Raw genomic sequence first — 25,339 nt, forward strand, 5'->3', positions numbered from 1 at the left:
CCTCAAACTGTCCCCAAGCTGTCCCCAAACTGTCCCCAAGTTGACACTCAGGCTGTCATCAACTTGTGTGTGTCCGCCCCAACCAAGAGCATCCCACCGCTGTCCCCAAACTGTCCCCAAGCTGTCCCCAGCTTGTCCCTAAGTTGTCACCCAGGCTGTCCTCAAATTGTGTGTCCCATTCCCCCCCCCAAGAGCATCCCACCACTGTCCCCAAACTGTCCCCAGACTGTCCCCAGCGTGCTAGGGTCGCCATGGGGACAGTGGCATCACCAATGTCCCAGTAGCCCTAGGGATGGGTATACCCCCCCCCCAAACTGGTCACCCAGGGGACACTGGTGACCCTTGGGCCATTCCCAGTCCTGGTGACACTCCTGGGGTCACCGATGTCCCAGATGGGCAAAGCGCAGGGGACACCAAGGCAGGGGGGGGACGCGGAGACCCCCCTGGGGACACAAAGTGGGTGACACCACGGGGACGCTGCAGTGGAGGGGACAAGGACAGCGGTGGCACTGGGGGTGGGTGACACCACATGGCCACGTCCCCCCCTTCCTGCCGTGTCCCCATGACGGGGTGGGGGCCACCCCCGGGTGGTGACACCAACGGGTGACGTGGGCCCCATTTCCTCCGTGGCCATAAAGCGGGTGCAGGTCCCCAGCGCGGCGGGTGACACGCCGGGTGACACGCCGCAGGGTGGCCTCATGGGGGACGGTGTCTTCGCCCTGGCGGGGCCCTGGCCGCCGCTGCCCCCCCCCAGGACACCCATGGGTGCTGAGCCCCCCCCAGCCCTCCCGACGTGGCAGCGGCGGGTCCGGAGGGCGGCGTGGGGACGGTGGGTGCTGGGGACGTTGGTGGCCCTGGCGCTGGTGGCAGTGGCGGCGCAGGGCTGGGTGCTGGCGGGGGTCCGGGGGGAGCTGCGGAGGGTGACGGAGCGGCTGCAGGTGAGAGGGGACCTGGGGACATGGGGGGGGGACGCGGGGCGACATGGTGGATGTGGGGACATGGGGGGACGTGGGGGACATCGGGGACATGTGGGGACATAGGGGGGACATGGGGACACTTTGGGGGACATGGTGAGGTATGGGGGGACACGAGGGGACGTAGGGGACATGGGGACATGGTGGATGTTGGGACATGGGGGGACTTGGGGGGACATCAGGGACATGTGGGGACATGGGGGTGACATGAGGGACATGGAGACATGGCGGATATGGGGACACGGGGATATCGGGGGGGCATGGGGGACATTGGGGACATGTGGGGACATGGGAGGGGACACTGTTGTGGGACACTGTGAGGTATGGGGGGCACACGAGGGGATATGGGAACATGGGGACATGCTGGATGTGGGGACACACGGGGACATGGGGGGACATGGGCACATAGGAGGATGTGGGGACATGGGAGGGGACGCTTTGAGGGACACGGTGAGGTATGGGGGGGACAAGAGGGGACACGGGGGACACGGGGACATGGCGGATGCGGGGACACGGGGGGGCATGAAGGGACATGAGGACATGGGAGGGGACATGTCGGGGGACATGGGGACACTGGATGTGGGGACACAGGGGGACATGACGGACACGGGAACGTGGCGGATATGGGGGCACAGGGGGACATCGGGGACATGAGGGACATGGGGGGACATGGTGACACGGGAGGGGACACAGGAGGGGACACATTGTGGGACATGGTGAGGTATGGGGGGGATATGGGGGGACGTAGGGGACATGGGGACATGGTGGATGTGGGGACATGGGGGCGGACATTGGGGACATTGGGGACTTGCGGGACATTGGGGAGGGAGCCGTGGCAGTGCGCGCGTCCCCGCGCGTCCCCTTGTGTGTCCCCAAGTCCCCTCTTCTGTCCCTGTATCCCAGTGTGTCCGCCCACGTATTGCCGTGTCCCCTCGTGTCCCCTCGTGTGTCCCCTTGTGTGTCCCCATGTCCCCTCATGTCCCTTTGAGTGTCCCCATGTCCCTTTGTGTCCCCTGACGTACCCCCAGGTGTGTCCCCATGTCCCCTCGTGTCCCCTTCTGTGTCCCCAGGTGTGTCCCCATGTCCCCTCATGTCCCCCGCTGTGTCCCCTTGAGTGTCCCCATGTCCCCTCATGTCCCTTTGTGTCCCCTTGTGTGTCCCCATGTCCCCTCATGTCCCCTCATGTAACCTCAGATGTGTCCCCATGTCCCTCATGTCCCCCGCTGTGTCCCCTTGAGTGTCCCCATGTCCCCTCATGTCCCTTTGTGTCCCCTTGTGTGTCCCCATGTCCCCTCATGTCCCCTCATGTAACCTCAGATGTGTCCCCATGTCCCTCATGTCCCCTTGTGTAGCCTCGTGTCCCCTTGAGTGTCCCCCATGTCTCTTTCTGTCCCCCGGCGTACCCCCAGGTGTGTCCCCATGTCCCCTCATGTCCCCTTCTGTGTCCTCAGGTGTGTCCCCATGTCCTCTTGTGTCCCCTTCTGTGTCTCCTTGAGTGTCCCCATGTTCCCTCATGTCCCCTCGCGTGTCCCCAGATGTGTCCCCACGTCCCCTCGTGTCCCCTCATGTAACCCCAGATGTGTTCCCATGTCCCCTCGTGTGTCCCCAGGTGTGCCCCCATTTCCCTTCATGTCCACTTCTGTGTCCCCTTGTGTGTCCCAATGTCGCCTCTTGTCCCCTGGCACACCCTCAGATGTGACCCCATGTCCCCAGGTGTGTCCCCGTGTCCCCTCATGTCCCTTCATCTCCATTCTTGTGTCCCCAAATCCTCGTCTGCGTGTCCCCACGCGTGTCCCCACACCCAGGTGCATGTCCACACACCTGTGTCCCCACGTGTCCCTGTGCATCCCCACGTCCCACCATGTCCCGGTGTCGCCGTGTGCCCCTATGTCCCCACGTGTCCCCTGACCCATGTGGGTGTCCACAGGCCGGTGGGAACCAGCTGCTGTCGGAGAAGGTGCTAAAAGGTGGGTCCCCAAAACTGGGTCCTGGGGACACAGGTGCCACCACCCTGGGGACAGAGGTGCCATCAACTTGGGGATATGGGTGCCACCACCTTGGGGACATGGGTGCCACCAGCCCAGGGCCATGGGCCACGTCCCTGGAGGTCAGAGTGCCACCAGCCTGAGGATGTGGGTGCCACCACCTTGGGGACATAGGTGTCACAACCTTGGGGACATGGATGCTACCAGCCTGGGGACAGGGGTGCCAGCTCCCTGGGGATGTGGGTGCCACTGCCTTGGGGACATGGGTGTCACAGCCTTGGGGACATGGGTGCTACCAGCCTGGGGACATGGGTGCCACCTCCCTGGGGATGAGCGTGGCACCAGCCTGGGGATCTGGCTGCCACCAGCCTGGGGATGTGGGTGCCACTATCATCATGGGGACATGGGTGCCACTATCATCATGGGGACATGGGTGCCACCATCTTGGGGACCTGTGTGCCACCAGCCTGGGGATGTGGGTGCCACCAGCCTGGGGACCTGGGTGCCACCACCCTGGGGACATGGCTGCCACCACCCTGGGGACATGGGACCCCCCCCACCCTGACAACATGGGTGCCATGTGCCTGGGGATGTGGGTGTCACCACCCTGGGAACACGGGTGCCACCAGCCTGGGGACCTGGGTGCCACCGCCCTGGGGACACCGGACCTCACCCAGACGCCTGGGTTCCCTTTGCAGAGCGTCCCCCCCCCAAGAAACCGGCGGCTCATCTCATAGGTGAGGGGGGGGACACCTGGGTCCCCTACCTGAGGGTGGGGGGGGTGGGGGTGGCCCGGACATCCTGTGTCCCTCCGCGGGGGTGGGGAGGGGGGGTGGAAATAAGCCGGGGGGGGGGGGAGGTGCTGGAAGTTTCCGATGGGGGGGGGGGGGGGAGGGCCCCGGACGCCTGGATCCCTCCACAGGGGTGGGGTGGGGGGAAGGTGCCGCCGGGGGGGTCGGGGACCTGGACGCTTGGGTGCCCCCATAGATGGGAGGGGCTGGAAAGGGGGGGGGGCAGCACCCTGTATGCCTGGGTCACCCTATAGATAGTGGGGGGTGCTGGAGGGTTTTGGGGTGCTCAGCACCCCGGATGACTGGGTGCCTCTATAGATAGGAGGGTGCTGGATGATTTGAGGGGGTGTCAGTGCCCAGACGCCTGGGTCCTCTTGTAGATAGGGTGGTGCTGGAAGGTTTTAGGGTGCTCAGCACCCTGGATATCCAGGTTCTCTTATAGACAGGAGGGTGCTGGAAGATTTTGGGGTGCTCAGCACCCTGGATGTCCGGGTCCTCTTGTAGACAGAATGGTGCTGGAAGTTTTCGGGGTGCTCAACTCCCCGGATGCCTGGGTCCTCCTATAGATAGGAGGGAGCTGGAAGGTTTTGGGGTGCTCAGCACCCTGGATGTCCAGGTCCTCTTATAGATAGGAGGGTGCTGGAAGGTTTCGGAGTGCTCATCAACCCAGACGTCTGGGTCTTCTTATAGGTAGGAGGGTGCCAGAAGGTTTTGGGGTGCTCAACACCCTGAATGCCTGGGTCTTCTTATGGATAGGTTGGTCCTGGAAGGTTTTGGGGTGCTCAGCACCCCGTACGCCTGGGTCCTCTTATAGATAGGGTGGTTCTGGAAGTTTATGAGGTGCTCATCAACCCAGATGCCTGGGTCCTCTTATAGATAGAAGGGTGCCAGAAGGTTTTGGGGTGCTCAGCACCCCGTACACCAGGGCCCCCCAGATGACCCCTCTCCCCTTTCTCCCTCTCCCCAGCCAGCACCGCTGTCTCGTCGCTCCCCAACGGGTCCCTGCGGTGGGAACCCACCAAGTCGTGGGCCTTCGTCCGCGGGCTGGGCTACAGCGACGGCTCCCTCGTCTGCCGCCAAGCCGGGCTCTACTTCGTCTACGCCAAGGTGCAACTGGGTGCTCCCGGGTGCCCGGCGCGCGCCGCCACCCTCCACGGCATCCACAAGCGGACCCCCCGCTACCCCGGGGTCCTGGATCTCCTGGTCAATAAGGTGGTTTATTGCCCCCAGGTTCACGGGGCGCCCTGGGCCAGGCACAGCTTTCTGGGGGGACTGGTGAGACTGGAAGCGGGCGACGAGGTGTTCACGCGGGTGCAGGCGGCCGAGTTGGTGCGGGCGGTGGACGGCACCCGGTCCTATTTCGGGATGTTTATGGTGTGATCGCAGGGTGGGGGGGTGGCATCGGAGGTCTGGTGGTCGTCGCCCCAGAGAGCGGGGCTGTGGGGTGGTGGGGATTCTCCAGTGGCTCGTACAGGGTTGGGCGTGGGGTGATAGTCCCACCCTGACCCCCTGACCTACCAGGGTGTCTGGATCCCTTCCTGGAAGCCCCTGAGGACCCCATGCTGACGCCCCTGAGGTCTCAGACTGGGAGGCAGTGGGGATTCTCCAGTGGCTCATATAGGGTTGTGCACTGGGTGCTGATCACCTGGACCCTCCAGACCCCCACCCACCTGGACCCACCCAGGTGCCTGGGTCCCTTCCTGGAAGGCCCTGAGGACCCCATGCTAACACCCCCTCGGACCCCATTCTGACACCCCTGAGCTCTTGGACTGGGACGTCTTGTGGATTCTCCAGTGGCTCATATAGGGTTGTGCACTGGGTGCTGATCACCTGGACCCTCCAGACCTGGACCCTCCAGACCTGGACCCCCACCCACCTGGACTCACCCAGGTGCCTGGGTCCCTTCCTGGAAGCCCCTGAGGACCCCATTCTGACACCCCTGAGGTCTCGGACTGGGACATAGTGTGGATTCTCCAGTGGCTCGTATAGGGTTGTGCATGGGGTGATGATCGCCTGGACCCTCCAGACTTGGACCCCCACCCACCTGGACACCTGGGTCCCTCACTGCAAGTTTGTGGAGACCCCTTTGACCACTACCCAGTGTGCCTGAGGCTCAGGACTGGAGACCCGTGTGGATTCTCCAGTGGCTCATATAAGGTTGTGCATGGGGTGCTGATGACCTGGACACTCCAAACCTGGACACCCACCCACCCGGACACTGGGTCCCTTCTCTGCATCACCCCTGGGACCCCTCTTCACCTATTTATTTGTGGGGGGTTTAACCCTGATATTCAGGGGGGGCCCCCAAACCCCGATCCCGTCCCCAGGATTCTCCCCCCTCACTCAGCATCATCTCTGCTGTGCCTCAGTTTCCCCCAGGTGGGATCAGGCAGGGGTTGGGGGGTAACCTCTTGGGGACCCTCCCCCCACCCCGACACCCCCCCCAATCCTGAGCCAAAAATAAAAGTGAAGAGAAATTGGTGGGTGCCAGAATTGGGGGGGGGCTGGGGAAAATTTTGGGGGGGCAGGGGCAGATGGGAGGAGCTGGGGCAAATGGGGGGGGCTGGGGCAAATTGGGGGGGGCTGGGGCAAACTGAGGGGTGTTATGACTAAATCTGGGGGCAAATTTGTGTGAGGCTGGGTTATATTGAGGGGGCCGGGGGCAAATTGGGGGGGGCAGGGGCATATTGGGGGGACCTGGGGCAAATTGAGGGGGGCCTGGGGCAAACTGGGGGGGTCTGGGGCAAATTGGGAGGGGGGTCTGGGGTCTATTTCAGGGTGTCAGGGAAAATCTCGGGGTGCAGGGGCAAACGGGGGCGGTCTGGTATACTGGGGGGCTGGGCTGTACTGGGAGGATTGGGGCAAACTGGGGGTGGTCTGGAGTATATTGGGGGGCAGGGGCAGATTTGGGGGTGCAGGGGCAAATCTAGGGGTTGGGGGGGAATGGGGGTCAGGAGTAATTTGGGGGGGGGCAATGACAAATTTGGGGAGGGGGTCAGGGCCAAACCAGCCCCCCCAAAAAATCGCAGGCGCCCTTTGCCCTTCGGAGTGGAGATTCTCTGCTGGCTGCCATGAGGTTGGGCCCCCCCTTTTCCTCCCCCCCTTCAAGGAAAGGGGGGGGTCCAGGATTTCGGGGGGGGGGGGGCAATTGCACCCCACATGTGTGTGTGCTCCCCCCAATACCCCCCCCCGCCCGCCTCAGGCCCCTTCCACCTCCGTTTCCTGCTGCCGGGGGCCGGATAAGGCCACGGGGGGGGGGGGGGAGGGGCATTGGCGTCTACATGTGCATTCGAACACGTATGTGCGTGCACACATGTATGTGCCTTTGCATGTACACACCTATTTGCATTTGAACACGTATGTGCATGCGCACACGCGTGTGCCGTTTGCACTTACACGTGTGTCTGTATTTGCACGTGTGTGCGTGCGCAGACACATGGGCTGGTATTTGGATGTGCATTTGCACACGTGTGCGTACGGACTCATGTATGTGCATTCACATTTACGCATGTGTGTGCGTTTGAACACACGTGCACGTGCACATGTATGTGTGTTTGCATTTACACGTGTATTTGCATCACAACACGCATGTGCACACGCACGTGCATTTGCATCTGCATGTGCAATTGCATTCGAACAGGTGTGTACACGCACACATGTGTGTGCATTTTCATTTACACCTGTATTTGCACATACGTGCACTTGTGTGTGTATCTGCATTCCCACGTGCATTCACATGTGCACACGTATGTGCATGCGCAGACACATGTGAGTTGGTATTTGGGCATGTATTTGCACACGTGTGTGCATTCACACATGTATGTGCACTTGCATTTACACATGTATTTGTATCTGAACACGTGTGTGCATGTGCACACGTACGTGCATTTGGATTTATGCGTGTATGTGCATTCGAACACGTATGTGCGTGTACACGTGAGCGTGTATTTGCATTTGCATGTGCATTTGCACACGGTTGTGCACCGCACATGTATGTGCATGAGCACACACGTGTGCATTTGCCAACGTTCTTGCCTTCACACGCGTGTGCATGGACAGACGCACACCGGCCCGTGCGCACACGCGTGTGCCTTTGCATGTGTGCACATGTGCACGTGTCCACATCATGCATGTACACATTTACACACGTGTGCAAACCCGCACACGCGGGAGAACCCGGGCGTGTGGGCTGGTGACACCCCTGGGAGGGGACACCCCCCCCCCCTTTCTTGGGGATAATTAAGGCCGTTTTGGGGCACTGGGCATCATAAATAAATTTATTAATTAATAAATAAAACGGCTCCGAGCACCAGGTAATAATTTAGGGGGGGGAGGGGCCCCCCCAGGCCGGCTGGGAGGGGCATGGGGGGGTTGGGGCCCCCCTGCCTCCAAGCACAGGGGTCTCCGCGGTCCCTGATGTCCCCAAAATGGGGGCCTGCGATGTCCCTTGGGGTCCCCCAGTGTCCAGCGTGGGCGTGTCCAAGGTCCCGTCCATGTGCCCAGATCTCCGGCCTGGGGTTCTGGGAGGTCCCTTGATGTCCCCAACCTCCGAGCGGGGGAGGGGGGGGGGCTGTCTCTGGACCCCAGAGGTCCCTTGATGTCCCCAACGTCCAAGCATGGGGTCTCCAAGGTCCTTGATGTCCCTGATGTCCAGGCATGGGGGCCTGCGAAATCCCCTGATGTCCCCATATCTCCAAGCAGGGGGTCTCCAGCCCCAAATATTCAAGCCTAGGAGTCTGCAATGTCCCTTAATGTCCCAAATCTTCAAGTACGGATGTCCCCAAGGTCCCTTGATGTCCCCAACCTCCAAGCAGGTGGGTCACCAGCCCCACATCTCCAGGCACGGAAGTCTGCAATGTCCCTTGATGTCAGCCCATCTCCAGGTCTTCAATGTCCCTTGATGTCCCCAAATCTCCAGGCATGGGGGTCTTGGGACCCAAATCTCCAGGCACAGAGGTCAGCAATGTCCCCAGATGTCCCCTACGTCCAACCAGGAAGGTGACCAGCCTCCAACCCCGTTGGTCACCCCCTCGCCACCCCACGTGTCACCCACCGGCGATACGCAGCAACCCCACGAAATTGCCCTCCCGCTCCTCCTGTGCCAGCTGCCACCCGTCCCCGGCCACGTCCCCGGCCAGCACCAGGCTGAGGACATCTCCAGCTTGGAGCTCCCCAACAGCTTGGGCCAAACCAGAACGTGCCGGGTCGGATCCTGCACCCTTGGGCAGCACCAACGGCACGGTGAGCAATGGGTGCGGTGAACTGGCACGCCGGAGCTGGAGGGTGACGGTGCCAGGGGGACACGTGGGTGCCGTGCAGATGAGGGCAAATTGGCCGTAGAGGAGGTAGAGGCCACCCGCTGTCACCCGCAGCTCCCCAGATGTCATCTGCACGTCACCGCTGAGGAAGACACCGTTGATGCCTTCCTCGTAGCGCCAACTGAGTCTTGATGGTACCTCCAACAAACCTGGGGGGAGAAGAGGGGAGAAGGGTGGTGGGTGCTCCTGGTGGGTGATGGGTGCTTCTGATGGGAGATGGGCACCCTTGATGGGAGATGGGTGTCCCTGACTGGAGCTGGAGATCCTTGATGAAAGATGAGGTGACCCTAATGGGAGATGGGCACTCCTGCTTGGTGATGGGTGTCCTCAACAGATGGGTGCCTCCAATGGGAGATGGGGGGACCCTGATGGGAGATGGGCGCTCCTGCTTGGTGATGGGTGTCCTCAACAGATGGGTGCCTCCAATGGGAGATGGGGGGACCCTGATGGGAGATGGGCGCTCCTGCTTGGTGATGGGTGTCCTCAACAGGAGATGGGTGTCTCCTGGGACCCTGATGGAAGATGGGCGCTCCTGCTTGGTGATGGGTGTCCTCAACAGATGGGTGCCTCCAATGGGAGATGGGGGGACCCTGATGGGAGATGGGCGCTCCTGCTTGGTGATGGGTGTCCTCAACAGGAGATGGGTGTCTCCTGCGACCCTGATGGAAGATGGGCGCTCCTGCTTGGTGATGGGTGTCCTCAACAGATGGGTGCCTCCAATGGGAGATGGGGGGACCCTGATGGGAGATGGGTTCTCCTCCTTGCTAGTGGGTGCCCCCAGTGGGGTGCCAGGGATGGAGGGTGCTCTGTGAGACCCCATGGACAATGGGGACAGGGGACACTCTGTGACACTGCAGGGACAGAGCATGCTCCGTGACAACCTTGAGGACCACCCGGATGGAGGAGGCTCCATGACACCTTGGCTAGCACAGGGACACAGGATGCTCTGTGACACCCTGGGGACACTGCATGACACCCTGGGGACCACAAGGACACCGGATGCTCTGTGACACCCTGGGGACCACAGGGACAGAGGACACTCAGTGACGCCTTGGTGACCAAAAGGACACAGGATGCTCTGTGACACTCTGGGGACAGAGGATGCTCCATGACACCCTGGGGACCGCAAGGACACAGGATGCTCTGTAACACCCCAGTGACACTCCATGACACCCTGGGGACCACAGGGACACCAGATGCTCTGAGACACTCTGGGGACACTGCATGACACCCTGGGGACCACAAGGACACAGGATGCTCCGTGACACCCTGGGGACACTCCATGACACCCTGGGGACTACAGGGACAGAGGATGCTCCGTGACACCCTGGGGACACTCCATGACACCCTGGGGACTACAGGGACAGAGGATGCTCCATGACACCCTGGGGACACTCCATGACACCCTGGGGACCACAGGGACGGAGGATGCTCTGTGACACCCTGGGGACAGAGGACACTCCATGACACCCTGAGGACCAGAAGGACACCGGATGCTCCGTGACACCCCAGTGACACTCCATGACACCCTGGGTTCCACAGGGACAGAGGATGCTCTGTGACACCCTGGGTACCACAAGGACACCGGATGCTCTGTGACACCCTGGGGACACTCCATGACACCCCGGGGACACTCCGTGACGCCCCAGGTGCCGCGGCCGCCCTGTGACACCCGCGGATGCTCCAGGCCCGGGGATGACGTTTCCGAGGGCGGAAGGAGGAACCCGCGCGACGCTTTCGAGATGACTGGGACAGCCACCTAAGGAAGGACACCCCAACCCCCCCCCTCCTCCGTTCCCCCCCCACCCCGGCACCCATCCCTGGAGCCTCTCGCCGTGGCCTCAGGCCTGGGGACTTACCACCGCTCAGCAGCACGTGGGCGGCCGTGGCAGCCTGGGAGGGAGAGGAAAGAGAGCGTCAACGGGCGGGAAGGACCCAAGCGTCCTCGTCCCCAAGTGTCCCCTCCACCCCTCCCACCTTGGCGAAGGGGAAGTTGGGCATCAAGGGGGGGCATCTGGGGACTTTCCAGCCCCCTGTTGGGTATTTTGGGGGGTCCCCAGGGGAGGGGGAGACCCCTGGATTTGAGGGGGGAGGGGATTTGGTGTCTTTGGGGATGGGGAAACTGAGGTACGGGGGGGGGGGGAATGGGGGGCTGATGCGTCCTCCTGCCCCCCACCCCAGGAGGATGGACACCCCAGGGTTCCCGGGGGACAGGCGGGTGGGTGGACAGACAGACAGCAGCGGCCTGGATGGACGCATGGACACACGGGGGAACGGACACCCGGATGGATGGACAACCGGACGGACAGCCAGAAGGACGGACAGACACCTGGACAGACACCCAGACGGACAGGGACTCAGATGGACAGACGGACAGCCAGAGGGACATCCGGACAGATGGGCGGACCCCCAGGCAGACAGACGGACATCCAAGTGGACGGACACCTGTGGAGACACCAGGACAGAGGGACACCCAGACCGATGAGCAGCCGGACAGATGTGTCCACCACCACCTGGATGGACGGACAGCCAGACGGACGGACACCTGGAAAGACAGACGCGTGGACAGACGCCTGGACTGATGGACAGCCAGACAGATGGATGGACAGACCCTTGGGCAAGAAGAACGCCTAGATGGACATCTGGACAGACACCCAGACGCACGCCCTGACAGACAGACAACCGGGTGGACACCTGGATAGGTGGACAGATGGACAACCAGACGGGCACCTGGACAGACAGACAACCGGACACACAGACAGCCAGACACCCAGGTAGATGGACACCTGGATGGACGGACACCCAGACAGACAGACACCCGGGTGGACAGACACCTGGACGGACAGAAAGATGGACACCCGTATGGACATCTGGACAGACATCTAGATGGACGGACAACCAGACACCTGGATGGACGGACACCCAGATGGACAGACACCCAGACAGACAGACATCTGGGTGGACAGAAAGATGGACACCTGTATGGACACCTGGACAGACACCTAGACGGACAGACAGCGGGTCACCCAAGATGGAGGGACACCCAGGTTGACGGACAGACAGATACGTGGACAGATGGGATGATGGACAACGGGCAGACCCCCAGACAGACAGACAACCGGCCACCCGGACTGACGGACACCCAGATGAACATCCCTTTGGATGGATGCAGCCCCGGGTGGATGGACACCTGGACAGATGGACAACCGGACACCAGGACAGATGGATGCTTGGACAACCAGACAGATGAATGGTCACCAGGACAAGCGTACACCTGGACAACCGGACAGATGGACACCAAGACAGACACCAGGACACCTGGACAACTGGACAGATGGACAACCGGACACTTAGACAACATGGACACTTGGACAACCAGACAGATGGACATCAGGACAGCCGGACACCTGGACAACTGGACAGATGGACACTAGGACAACCAGACAACCGGACAGCCGGACAGCCAGGCAAGATGGACGCTTGGTCAACCAGACAGATGGACACCAGGACAACCGGGCACCTGGACAACAGGACAGACAGACCCTCAGACACCTGGACAGACGGACGCCTGTATACCTGGACACCAGGACAGCCAGACCCCTGGACAGATGGACAGATGGAGACCCGGGTACTTGGACAGACAGACAGAAGGACAGCCGGACAGATGGACAGCCGGACAGATGGACAGCCGGGTACTTGGACAGACAGACAGAAGGACACCAGGACAGCTGGACACCAGGACAGCCGGACACCAGGACAGCCAGGTACTTGGACAGACAGACGGAAGGACACCCGGACAGCCGGAGACCGGGGTGCTCGGACAGCCGGACAGCCGCACCCCAGGACAGCCGGACTGCCTAACAACCGGGCGGACGGACGGACCCCGGGACAGACCCCCGACCAACCGGACCCCCGGACTGACAGACACCTCCCCCCCCCCGGTGCCCACCTGCGGCGGGAGCCCCCCCCGGGGCAGCCCCAGGAAGGCGGCGGCGGCAGCGGCGGCCCCGAGAGCGGCGGCTCCGAAGGCGGCGAGAACCGGGAGGAGGAGGCGGCAGCGGCCCCGGTCGCGATGATCGCGATCCCCGTCCCGATTGCGATCCCGGCACCGGCAGGGAGGCAGCGGGGGGACCTCGGGGTCGGCGAGCGGCGGCATCGCGGCGGGGACCGGCCGGCGGAGCCGCCTTATAGCGGGACCGGGAGGGGCGGGGGGGGCAACGGGACCGGGGCGGGACGGGGAGGGGACACCGGGAAGGGGAAGGGGACACCGGGGAGGGACCATGGGAGACTGGGCGGGGCCGGGGTGGGACAGACCGACACCAGGGGGGACAAACCGACACCGAGGGGGAGGACAGACCGATACCCGGGGGGACAGACCGATACCGGGGGGGGACAGACCGACACCGAGGGGGACAGACCGACACCGGGGGGGCCGGGGGGGGTCACCGGGGGGGACAGACCGACACCGGGAGGGAGGACAGACCGACACCAGGGGGGACAAACCGACACCGAGGGGGAGGACAGACCGACACCGGGGCGGCCGGGGGGGTCACCGGGGGGACAGACCGACACCAGGGGGGACAGACTGATATCGGGGGGGGCAGACCGAAAGCGGGGGGGGGGGCAAGGGGGGGTCACCGGAGGGACTGGAGGGTGGCACCGGGGAGGGGACGGGGACACCGGGGAGGGACCATGGGGGACCGGGCGGGGCTGGAGTGGGACCGGGAGGAGCCCGGTGGGACCGGGGGAGGTGGGACAGACCGACACCGGGGGGGGGGCAAGGGGTGGGGACAGACCGACACCGGGGGTGGGGACAAACCGGGGAGGAACCGGCGGCCCCGGGGGCGGGGGGAGCCCGGGGGACACCGGAAGGGGGGGGGGGCTGGGATGGGGACCCAGGCGTCCGGGGGCTGCCCCCTCCCCCTCCTTGGGTGCCTGGGTCCCTTTGGAAGCAAATGGGGGGGGGGGGGGTGTTGGGTGACGCCTGGGTCCCTCCCGGTGATGACGTCACCGCGGAGGGGAAGTGTCCACCTCCCCCCTCGCCCCACCCCCCCCCGGGGATTTCGCCTCCCCCGGCCGTGACGGAGCCACGGAGTTTCCTGCCACGGACCCGGGCCGGAATTTCTGCCCCCCCTCCCCCCAACCCCTTCCCGGGGGGGGGGACGGACACCGGGAAGGGGTTTGGGAAGTGGGGGGGGGACACCCAGCGCGGCCTGGGGGGCGGGGCAGCTTCCCGGACTCCTGGGTCCCCCGGTGCCCACGCCCCCCCCCATGAAGACCCATGGGAGAACCCCCTGGGACACCCCCCCCCCCAAGTGAAAAGTCCCAGGTGGGACCCCGATGGGAGACACCCCCCCCATGGGAGACCTCCCACTCCCCCCTCCCATTGGGTGACACCTCCCGTGGGAGACCCCCTCCCCCGAAGCGAGACCCCCCAAATGAGCCCCCCCGCACGTGAACCCCCCCGAAATTGGACCCCCCCGGGAGGCCCCCCCCGTGGGAGACCCCCAAATGAGCACCCCCACCCACGTGGACCCCCCCGAAATGGGACACCCCCCCCCATGGGAGACCCCTGTGACCCCCCCCAGTGCCCCCCCCGCCAAATGAGACCTCCCTGTAACCCCCCCCATGGGGGAACGCCGATGGGGGACTCCCTTGCCAGGCCCCGCCTTCCGCCCCGCCCCTGATCTCACCCCCTTCCTCTGGCCCCGCCCCTCGTCCCCGGGCCCGCCCCCGCCCTTGGCCTTTGCCCCACCCTGGCCCCTCGCAGCCCCTCCCCGGAGGACGGGAAAGGCCCCGCCCCTCTCCGTAAGCCACCAATCAGCGCGCCCCGACGCGAAGAGGAGGGCGGGGGGGCGGGGCGTAACGCGATCACGTCGCGCCGGAGCGGAAGGGCGCGTCACGTGACTCGGGCGGCGGCGCGGGGGGACGCTCGGGAGCCGCGGGGCGCCCCCCCCCGCTCCCGCCCCCCCCGGGGGCGAAGGTACGGGAGGGGCGTGGTCACGGATGGGGTTGAGGGCGGGGCTTAGCAATGTGGGCGGGGTCGCCAGGTGTGGGCGGGGCCGCGAGGCGCTGTCGTTCACGGAAGGGCAGGTGGTTGCGGGGGCGGGGTGGTCCCGTGGGGGGGAGGGGGTGTGGGGTGACCCCGTATTCGGGGGGGGTCATGGGATGGGGGGGACACCCGGGGGGGTGCCCCGCCCCCTGGGGAGGGGCATTATGGGAACGGGGGGGTGGGGGGGCGTGGGACCTAGGGACACCCATCGGGGGGGGGGAACAGCGGGTCCCTGTGGGGGGGTGTCCCTGGGCCTGGGGGGGTCATAAACTGGGGGGGGGGGGGCGTCTGGGGGGGGCGCAGTAAAGGGGGGCCGGGGTGAGGAAGGGGTGCGGGGAGTCCCTGGGGGGGTCACAGGCACCGGGGAGCGGGGCAGCGGGGACAGGGGTGGCCGCGGTGACAATAAGGACACAGGTGGCCACGGGGGGCGTGGGGGGGGGACAGGACGGGATGCCCACGGGGGGAGGGGTACAGCGAGACAGCGAGGTTGGGGTGGCCCCGGGTTCAAGGTGACCCTAAGGACACAGGGGACACTGGGTGGGGGGAGCAACTGGGACAAGGGTGGCCAGAGGGATGGAGGGACAACTGGGTGGCCTTGGGGACAGAGGAGACAACTGGGACAGGGGTGGCCAGAGGTTCGAGGTGACCATAAGGACATGGGGGACACCAAAGATGGGGAGGGACAATTAGGACAGGGGTGGCCACGGGGATGGAGGGACATCTGGGTGGCCTTGGGGACAGAGGGGACAGCTGGGACAGGGGTGGCCACGGGGATGGAGGGACAACTGGGTGGCCTTGGGGACGGTGGGGACAATCGGGCCATGGTATTGAGGTGACCATCAGGGGTGGCCTTGGGGACAGAGGGGACAAGGAACCGGCGGAGCACCCAAAACGGGGTGAAAAGCCGGGGTTTGAGCTGGTCCCCGTCCTCACAGGGCTCCAGTGTCACCGCGTCGTCACCCAGCAGGTACCACCCTCTGGCCCCCAAAACGGGGTGGTTTTGCCCCAGACCCTTGCGCCCGTGGCGAGGGTTGCAGCAGGCCGACGCCGGGGCGGTGCCGCCTTCGTTAGGCGCTAATTAGGCAAACGAGCTGGGTTTGGGCTGGCGCCTGGCATTGAGCCGGAGAACTGGGGCTGGGCTCAGCGAAGCGGAGGTCGGTTAAACTGGGGGACTCGGTTAAACTGGGGGACTCAGTTAAACTGGGGCCGGTTAAACTGGGGGACTCGGTTAAACTGGGGCCGGTTAAACTGGGGGATTTGGTTAAACTGGGGTCAGTTAAACTGGGGGACTCGGTTAAACTGGGGGATTGGTTAAACTGGGGTTGGTTAAACTGGGGGACTCGGTTAAACTGGGGGATTTGGTTAAACTGGAGGACTTGGTTAAACTGGGGTTGGTTAAACTGGGGAACTTGGTTAAACTGGGTTCCATTAAACTGGGGAACTTGGTTAAACTGGGTTCCATTAAACTGGGGGACTCGGTTAAACTGGGGAATTCGGTTAAACTGGGTTCGGTTAAACTGGGGGATTCCGTTAAACTGGGAGATTCGGTTAAACTGGATTTGGTTAAACTGGGGTCAGTTAAACTGGGTCTAATTCACCAGGTTCGGTTAAACTGGGTTCGGTTAAACTGGTTTCAGTTAAACTGGGTTCCATTAAACTGGTTTCAGTTAAACTGGGCCTAACTCCCGTTTCCCAGCTCCCGGCACGCCGCCGTCCCCATGGATCTCCTTGCCGGCATCGGCTGCGCCTGCGCCGGGCTCGCGGCGCTGCTGGCGGTGGCACTGCTGGCGGTGGCGCATCGCTTGGGGCTCCTCTACCAGCTCTGGCATAAGGTAGGATGAAACGGGAGAAAACACCACGATTTTGCCGAAAATCACCTATTTTCGAAGCCGGCCCAGCTGGCGGCTCGGCAAAGCATCGGCGACCCCGCGCACGTCCTCCCGGGGAACTCCTCGCCTTGCAGGTCGATCCACGAAGCCCCCGGCATGGTGGTGAGCTGGTGGCGGATGTGCTGAAGGCACACGGCGTCCGCTTCATCTTCACCCTGGCTGGTGGCCACATCTCCCCCGTCTTGGTGGCCAGCGAGAAGGTGGGCATCCGTGTGGTGGACACCCGGCACGAGGCCACCGCCGTCTTCGCCGCCGATGCCGTCTCCAGGCTCTCGGGTGCGGATATGGAGGGGGGACCTCACGGCCAGCACCTTCTCCTGCCCCAATGGCTGGAGGGTTTGGGGTGTCCCAGCTTGGTGGGGTCCTGGTAGAGCCAAGGGTTCAAACACGCTCCATGGTGGGTTTTGTCCCCATTTATTCCCCTCTGGAGATAATTTGGCAGCTCTGGTGAGGACAGGAGAAGATGGTGACCCCATGGCCAGCACCTTCTCTTGCCCCAATGGCTGGAGGGTTTGGGAGTGTCCCATCTTGGTGGGGTTCCAGTTGACCTGAGAAGGTTTCAAAGACTTTGTGGGTGTCCATGGTGGGTTTTGTCCCCATTTATTCCTCTCTGGAGATGATTTGGCAGCTCCGGTGAGGACAGGAGAAGACAGTGACCCTATGGCCAGCACCTTCTCCTGCCCCAATGGCTGGAGGGTATTGGGGTGTCCCATCTTGGTGGCGTCTTGGTAGAGCCAAGAAGGGTTCAAACATGCTCCATGGTGGGTTTTGTCCCCATTTATTCCCCTCTGGAGATAATTTGGTAGCTCTGGTGAGGACAGGAGAAGATGGTGACCCCATGGCCAGCACCTTCTCCTGCACCAATGGCTGGAGGGTTTGGGGGTGTCCCATCTTGGTGGGGTTCCAGTTGACCTGAGAGGTTTTCAAAGACTTTGTGGGTCTCCAGGGACCTTCCATGGTGGCCTTCATCCCTGTTTATTCCCCTCTGGAGATAATTTGGTAGCTCTGGTGAGGACAGGAGAAGACGTTGATCCCATGGCCAGCACCTTCTCCTGCCCTAATGGCTGGAGGGTTTTTGGGGTGTCCCAGCTTGGTGAACCCCCTTCCACCCCCTCCCCCCCCATTTCCCCGCAGGTCGCATCGGCGTCGCCGTCGTCACCCGCCGGTCCCGGCGTCACCAACGCGGTGACGGCCATCAAGAACGCCCAGATGGCCGAGTCGCCGCTGCTGCTCATTGGGGGTGCTGCTGCCTCGCTGCAGAAGGTGGGGAGTCCCCCCGTCCCACCCCCCCCCAAAAATCCCCTCTCGGCCCCATTTTTGGGTTTTTTTTCCCCCATTTTTCGGGGTTCAAGACTCCTTTTTCTCCTCGCCGCAGGGTCGGGGAGCGCTGCAGGACATCGACCAGCTCTCGCTCTTCCGGACGCTCTGCAAAACGTGCGTCTCGGTGCGCGCCGTCCGCGACGTCGTCCCCACCCTCCGCCGAGCCATCGCTGCCGCGCAGTCGGGGACCCCCGGTAAAAAAACTACAGGGGGGGGCGACACCCCAAAAGCCACCCCCAGGGCGGCGGGGCGGGTGGGTTGATTACTCCGCTGTGGGTCACCCGGCGTGGTTTGTGGTTCGCAGCGGTGTTTTGGGGGGCTGCTGTTCGAATCGGGGGGGTTTAGCCCCCCCGCCCGCCATAAAAAAGGGGTTTTGGGGCGACGCTGGGGGGTCTTGGTACCCCGATCCCGTAGGACCCGTCTTCGTGGAGCTCCCCATCGACGTCCTCTACCCCTTCCACGTGGTGGAGAAGGAGATCGGCGGCACCAAGAGCGCCCGGGGGTTGCGGGGAAAGGTGGTGCGGTGGTGAGTTCCAACCCCCCCCCCCCAGCACCCACCGGCACCCTAGGGTGCTGCCGGCACCCCCCGGGGTCCCAGCACCCCAATATCCATCCCCCCACCCCCGTCAGGTACCTCCAAAACTACCTCCGGAACGTCTTTGCGGGTGCCTGGGAGCCCCGGGACGTGGCCCCGTTGCCGGTGGAGGTGCCGCTGGCCACCGAGGATGAGGTGGGTTTTGGGGGGACCCCCCCCCTGCCCCATGGATTGGGGGTTTGGGGGGGCTGAGAGGGGGTGGGTGAGGGAGGTTGGGGGGATGGGAGAGTTTGGGGTTAGAGCAGCAGGTTTTGGGGCTCAGCCGAGACAGTTTTGGGGCTACGTTGGGTTGGTTTGGGGTCCCAGTTGGGCCAGGTTTTGGCGCTCAGCAGAGCCCGTTTTGGGGCTAAACTGGGCTGGTTTTGGGGCTCAGCTGAACCAGTTTTGGGGCTAAACTGGGCTGGTTTGGGGGCCCAGTTGGGCCAGTTTTGGGGGTAACTGAGCTGGTTTTGGGGCTCGGCTGAACCAGTTTTGGGGCTGAACTGGGCTGGTTTGGGGTCCCAGTTGGGCCAGTTTTAGGGCTCAGCTGAGCCAACTTTGGGCTAAACTGGGCTGGTTTGGGGTCCCAGGTGGGCCAGGTTTTGGGGCTCAGCTGAGCCGGTTTTGGGGTTCAACAGGGCTGGGTTTTGGGGTCAACCCCGCCGGATTTGGTGCCCAGCCAAGGCGGTTTGGGGGCTGACTGAGCTGGTTTTTGCTGCCCAAACAGGGCCGATTTGGGGACTGAGTCAGTTTTTGCCACCCAACTGAGCCAATTTTTGGGCTGATCGAGGCGGTTTTGGGTCGCAGGTGCAGCGGTGCGTGGAACTGGTGAGCCGAGCCACGAAGCCACTGGTGCTGGTGGGCAGCCAGGCCATGCTGCCGCCCACGCCGGCCGAGGAGCTGCGGTGAGATGCTTTGGGGGGCGAATGAACCGGTTTGGGGATGGCTGAACTGGTTTGGGACTGGTGAACTGGTTTGGGGACGGCGGAGGCGGTTTGGGGGCTGCTGAGCTGGTTTGGGGATGGCTGAACCAGTTTGGGGGTGGCTGAACTGGTTTGGGGACAGCTGAGCTGGGTTTGGGACGTATCAGCCAATTTGTGGTCTGATGAGATGGTTTGGGGACAGCTGAGCTGAGTTTGGGGAGATCTGAGCTGGTATGGGACAACTGAGCCAGGTTTGGGGACATATCAGCCAATTTGGGTCTGGTGAGATGGTTTGGGGACAGCTGAGCTGGGTTTGGGGACATATCAGCCAATCTGGGGACAGATGAGCCAAGTTTGGGGACATCTGAGCTGGTTTGGGGACAGCTGAGCTGGGTTTGGGGACACATCAGCCAATCTGGGGACAGATGAGCCAAGTTTGGGGACAACTGAGCTGGTTTGGGGACAATTGAGCCAGGTTTGGGGACGTATCAGCCAGTTGGGGACAGCTGAGCAGAGTTTGGGGACATCTGGGCTGGTTTGGGGACAACTGAGACAGGTTTGGGGACATGTTGGCCAGTTTGTGGTCTGGTGAGATGGTTTGGGGACAGCTGAGTCAGTTTGGGGACTTCTGGCTGGTTTGGGGACAACTGAGCTGGGTTTGGGGACGTATCAACCAATTTGGGGACAGGTGAGCTGAGTTTGGGGACATCTGAGCCGGTTTGGGGACATCTGAGCCAGGTTTGGGGATGTATCCACCAGTTTGGGGACATCTGGGCTGGTTTGGGGACAGCTGAGCTGGGTTTGGGGACATATCACCAGTTAGGGGTCTGATGAGATGGTTTGGGGACAGCTGAACTGGTTTGGGCACAACTGAGCCAGGTTTGGGGACGTATCAGCCAATTTGGGGACAGATGAGCCAAGTCTGGGGACATCTGAGCAGGTTTGGGGACAGCTGAGCCGGGTTTGGGGACATATTAGCCACTTTGGGGTCTGATGAGGTGGTTTGGGGACAGCTGAGCCGGTTTGGGGTCAGATCAGCCAATTTGGGGTCGGCTGAGCTGGCTTGGGGACAGATGAGGTGGCTTGGGGACAGATCAGCCACTTTGGGGACAGATGAGCTGGTTTGGGGGCCAAACCGAGCCAGTTTGGGTCCCCAGCTGAGCCAGTTTGGGGCCCTGACCAAACTGGTTTTAGGATTAAACCGAGCCAATTTGGGGCCCTGACCAAGCTGGTTTTGGGGCCAAACTGAGCCAGTTTGTGTCTCCAGCTGAGCCAGTTTGGGGCCCTGACTGAGCTGGTTTGGGGGCCAAACTGAACTGGTTTTAGGGCCAAACTGTACCAGTCTGGGTCTCGAACTGTGCCAGTTTGGAGCCCTTGGCCAAGTTGGTTTTGGGTCCAAACGAAGCCAGTTTGGGGCCCTGACCAAACTGGTTTGGGGGCCAAACCGAGCTGGTTTTAAGGCCAAACTCTGCCAGTTTGGGTCTCCAGCTGAGCCAGTCTGGGACCCCAACAGAGGTGGTTTTGGGGCCAAACCGAGCCGTTTTGGCACCCGAGCGAGCCGTTTTCGGTGCTCGCTGACCCCCCCCTCCCCGCAGCGCGGCACTGGAGGCCCTGGGCATCCCCTGCTACCTCGGAGGGGCAGCGCGGGGGCTTCTCCCCCCCGACAGCCCCCTCCTCCTGCGCCACAACCGTCGCGACGCCCTCCGCGACGCCGACCTGGTGCTGCTGGCAGGTAACCGGGGTGGGTGTGGTGGTGGGGACGCCCACCGCGTCCCCCCCGTCCCCATCCTGACACCCCTCCCTGCATCCCCCAAGGCGCCGTCTGCGATTTTCGCCTCTCCTACGGACGCCTTTTTGGTCGCCGCGCCGCCATCATCGCCGTGAACCGGGACCGGGTGCAGCTTCTCCGCAATTCCGACGTCTTCTGGAAACCCCGGCTCGCCGTGCAAGGTGAGGACCCCCCCCCCGCCCCAAGCCCTGGCTCCCCACCCCCTGCCCGAAGTGGGTCGCGCTGGGGGAAGGTGTGATGAGTTGGGGGTTCTCGGCAGGCGACGCTGCCTCGCTCGTGGTGCGGTTGGCGCGGAGCCTGCGGGGCTACGCCTGCCCCAAGGACTGGCTGGAAGGGCTGCGCGAGGCCGATGGGAAGAAGGAGCAGGCAAACCGGTGAGCAGCGCGGGACGGGGTGGGCATGGGGACGGGGACAGGGACAAGCACGGGGATGGGGACAGGGATAGGGATGGGGACAGAGGTGGGCACAAGCATGGGGACAGGGACAGGCATGGGGACAGGCGTGGGGACAGGGTTGAGGATGGGGACAGGCACAGAGATGACAGGCACAGAGATGGGGACAGGGACAGGCATGGGGACAGGGTTGAGGATGGGGACAGGCACAGAGATGACAGGCACAGAGATGGGGACAGGGATGGGCATGGGGACAGGCACAGAGATGGGGACAGGGATGGGCATGGGGACAGGGATGGGGGTGGGGATGGGGACAGGCACAGATGACAGGGACAGGCACAGAGATGGGGAGAGGGGTGGGCACAAGCGTGGGGACAGGGATGGGGACAGGCACGGGGATGGGGACAGGCACGGGGACAGGGATAGGCATGGGGGACAGGGATGGGGATGGGGACAGGCGTGGGGACAGGGTTGGGGATGGGGACAGGCACAGAGATGACAGGCACAGAGATGGGGACAGGGATGGGGACAGGGATGGGCATGGGGACAGGCACAAAGATGGGGACAGGGATGGGGACAGGGATGGGCATGGGGACGGGGGGGATGGGGACAGGCACAGATGACAGGGACAGGCACAGAGATGGGGAGAGGGATGGGCACAAGCGTGGGGACAGGGATGGGGACACGCACGGGGATGGGGACAGGGATGGGGACAGGGATAGGCATGGGGGACAGGGATGGGGATGGGGACAGAGATGGGCACAGGCATGGGGACAGGGGCAGGTGCAGAGATGGGGACAGGGATAGGGATGAGGACAAGGATGGGGATGGGGACAGGCACAGAGATGACAGGGACAGGGATGGGGATGGGGAGGGAGACAGGGACAGGAATGGATGCGGGGACAAGGATGGGGACAGGCTGGCGTACAGGCACAGGGATGGGGACAGGGACAGGGATGAGCATGGGGACAGGGGACAGGGACATGCGTGGGGACGGGTGGGAATGGGGACAGGAACAGGCTCGGGGACGGGCACAAGAACAGGGATGGGGACTGGGACGGGGACAGGGAGGGGGACAGAGATGGGGACAGGGACAAGCACGGGGACAGGAACAGGTGCAGGGATGGGGACAGGGATGGGGACAGGCATCTTGGCCTCTTCCGGGGGGGATCCCAGCCCCTTTCTGGTTTGGGGGGGTTTCCCCATTCCCAGTTTCGAGGGATCTCAACCCATTTCTAACTGGGAGGGCCTCCCCGTTCCCAGTTTTGGAGGGATCTCAACCCATTTCTGACTGGGAGGGGCTCCCCATTCCCAGTTTGGGGGGATCTCAACCCATCTCCAACTGGGAGGGCCTCCCCATTCCCAGTCTGGGGGGATCTCAACCCATTTTGAAATGGGGGGGGCCCATCCGTGCTCTTCGAGGGACCCCACTGACCTCATCCTTGCCCGGGGTGGGCTGGGGGGGTCTCCCCCCAACAGGGAGAAGGCAGCGACCCCCACCCCACAGCACCTGAACCCCCTGGACCTGCTGCACCACCTGGATGCCCTGCTGCCCCCCGAGAGCCTCCTCGTCGTCGACGGGGGGGACTTCGTGGGCACCGCCGCCTACATCGTCCGTCCCCGACGTCCCCTCGCCTGGCTGGACCCCGGTAAGGACCCCCCCACGCCCCCGGCGCGCTGTCACCGTCGCGGTGACGCACGCGGGTGACGCCGCCGGCTGTCGTCTCCGCAGGAGCTTTCGGCACGTTGGGAGTCGGCGGAGGGTTCGCGCTCGGCGCCAAGCTCTGCCGTCCCGAGGCGGAGGTACGGCGGGGGGACGCGGTGGCCCGCGGGGGACGGTGGCCGCCGTGCCACCCGTGTGGCCTCAGGGTGTTTGTCCCCTCCCTCGGCGCTAGGTTTGGGTCCTCTACGGCGACGGCTCGCTGGGCTACAGCGTGATGGAGTTCGACACCTTCGTGCGGCACAAGGTCAGGGGAGGGGGGAGGGGGAAGGCGGGGCGGTTGTCCCCGTCCTGGCGTGTCACCGGGGGCACGGTGACGCCGTGGTTTGTCCCCTGCAGACGCCCGTCATCGCCTTGGTGGGCAACGACGCGTGCTGGACCCAGATCGCCCGGGAGCAAGTGGCTTTGTTGGGCAGCAACGTGGCGTGTGGCCTGGAGTACCTGGGTGAGCGCTGCGTCCCCGTGCTTTGTCCCCAGGTTTGGGGACACCTGTGTGACACCCCCGTCATCCTAGGGTGGACTGAGCCACGCCTGGTGGCATTGCAGCACCTTGGGGTGGATCAAGCTGTGCCTGGTGGCATCATGACACCATGGACTGAGTCGTGCCTGGTGGCACTGTGGCACGCTTGGGAGGATCAGGCCATGGCTGGTGGCACCATGTCACCCCAGATCAGGCCATGGCTGGTGGCACCATGTCATCCTTGGGAGGATCAGACCATGCCTGGTGGCACCGTGTCACCCTTGGGAGGATCAGGTCATGGCTGGTGGCACCATGTCACCTTGGATCAAGCCATGTCTGGTGGCATTGTGTCACCCTTGGGAGGACCAGGCCATGGCTGGTGGCACCATGTCACCTTGGATCAAGCCATGGCTGGTGGCATCATGTCACCCATGGGAGGATCAGGCCATGGCTGGTGGCACCATGTCACCCCGGATCAGGCCACGGCTGGTGGCACCATGTCACCCTGGATCAAGCCATGTGTGGTGGCACCATGTCACCCTTGTGATGATCAAGCTATGGCTGGTGGCACATGTCACCCTGGATCAAGCCCTGTCTGGTGGCACCACGTCAACCTGGGGAGGATCAAGCCCAGTAGCCCAGTGTCACCCCAATATCCAGCCATGCCTGGTGGCCCCGTGTCACCCCAATATCGAGCCGTTCCCATGGAGGTGACATGGCCACTGCCACTGTCCCCTCCCTACAGACTACCACACGGTGGCCGAAGCTCTGGGTGGCAAAGGCTTCGTGGTGGGTCGCCCGGACCGCGAGCGCCTGGACGCCATCCTCCGCGCCGCGCAGGATGCGTGCCGCCAAGGCCACCCCGTCCTCGTCAACGCCCTCATCGGCAAGACCGACTTCCGCGACGGCTCCATCTCTGTCTAGGGACAATGTCCCCAAAATGTCCCCAATGGGGGGGGGGGGGGCAGAAGAAAGGGGTAATTTGGGGTGATGCTGGTGCTGTGCCATCCTGGGAGGGGGGACAACCGCATCCCCCCGGCAATAAAGCAGCACCGTGTCCCCACCCGCGCCGTCCTGTGCCATCAGTTTGGGTGCCAGCACTGCGGGGACACCCTACGTGACATTTTGGGGACTGCACCCCCCCCCCAATCC

The 25,339-nt window shown here is 63.5% G+C and overlaps 3 protein-coding genes across 3 annotated transcripts; 2 read left to right on the forward strand and 1 right to left on the reverse strand.

Annotated features, from left to right (window-relative positions):
• The first annotated feature begins 685 nt into the window (after positions 1 to 685).
• LOC142365307 (tumor necrosis factor ligand superfamily member 14-like) lies at positions 686 to 5,130 on the forward strand. Its single transcript, XM_075446020.1, has 4 exons — positions 686 to 938; positions 2,902 to 2,941; positions 3,658 to 3,696; positions 4,718 to 5,130. Exons 1-4 carry the CDS (start codon positions 699 to 701, stop codon positions 5,128 to 5,130), a joined length of 732 nt encoding a protein of 243 aa, XP_075302135.1. The 5' UTR covers positions 686 to 698.
• A 2,883-nt stretch (positions 5,131 to 8,013) lies between these two features.
• On the reverse strand, positions 8,014 to 16,773 carry LOC142365278 (uncharacterized). The gene is made up of 9 exons (XM_075445934.1): positions 16,719 to 16,773; positions 16,007 to 16,194; positions 15,073 to 15,269; positions 13,403 to 13,653; positions 13,018 to 13,252; positions 12,476 to 12,588; positions 11,398 to 11,735; positions 10,928 to 10,961; positions 8,014 to 9,217 (listed from the first exon to the last, which is right to left on the reverse strand). Exons 1-9 carry the CDS (start codon positions 16,771 to 16,773, stop codon positions 8,796 to 8,798), a joined length of 1,833 nt encoding a protein of 610 aa, XP_075302049.1. The 3' UTR covers positions 8,014 to 8,795.
• On the forward strand, positions 14,953 to 25,250 carry HACL2 (2-hydroxyacyl-CoA lyase 2). The gene is given in 18 exon segments (XM_075446011.1): positions 14,953 to 15,051; positions 16,056 to 16,087; positions 16,817 to 16,952; positions 17,084 to 17,285; positions 18,144 to 18,169; positions 18,171 to 18,272; positions 18,385 to 18,523; positions 18,744 to 18,855; positions 18,960 to 19,059; positions 19,711 to 19,808; positions 21,422 to 21,558; positions 21,642 to 21,776; positions 21,875 to 21,989; positions 23,487 to 23,656; positions 23,740 to 23,810; positions 23,903 to 23,974; positions 24,067 to 24,172; positions 24,933 to 25,250. Coding segments are annotated over 16 exon segments (1,878 nt in total). The 5' UTR covers positions 14,953 to 15,051; positions 16,056 to 16,087; positions 16,817 to 16,838; the 3' UTR covers positions 25,112 to 25,250.
• The last annotated feature ends 89 nt before the right edge of the window (positions 25,251 to 25,339 follow it).

This window comes from Opisthocomus hoazin, chromosome 35, assembly GCF_030867145.1.
Source record: "Opisthocomus hoazin isolate bOpiHoa1 chromosome 35, bOpiHoa1.hap1, whole genome shotgun sequence".
In the NCBI taxonomy this organism is placed as follows: Eukaryota; Metazoa; Chordata; class Aves; order Opisthocomiformes; family Opisthocomidae; genus Opisthocomus; species Opisthocomus hoazin.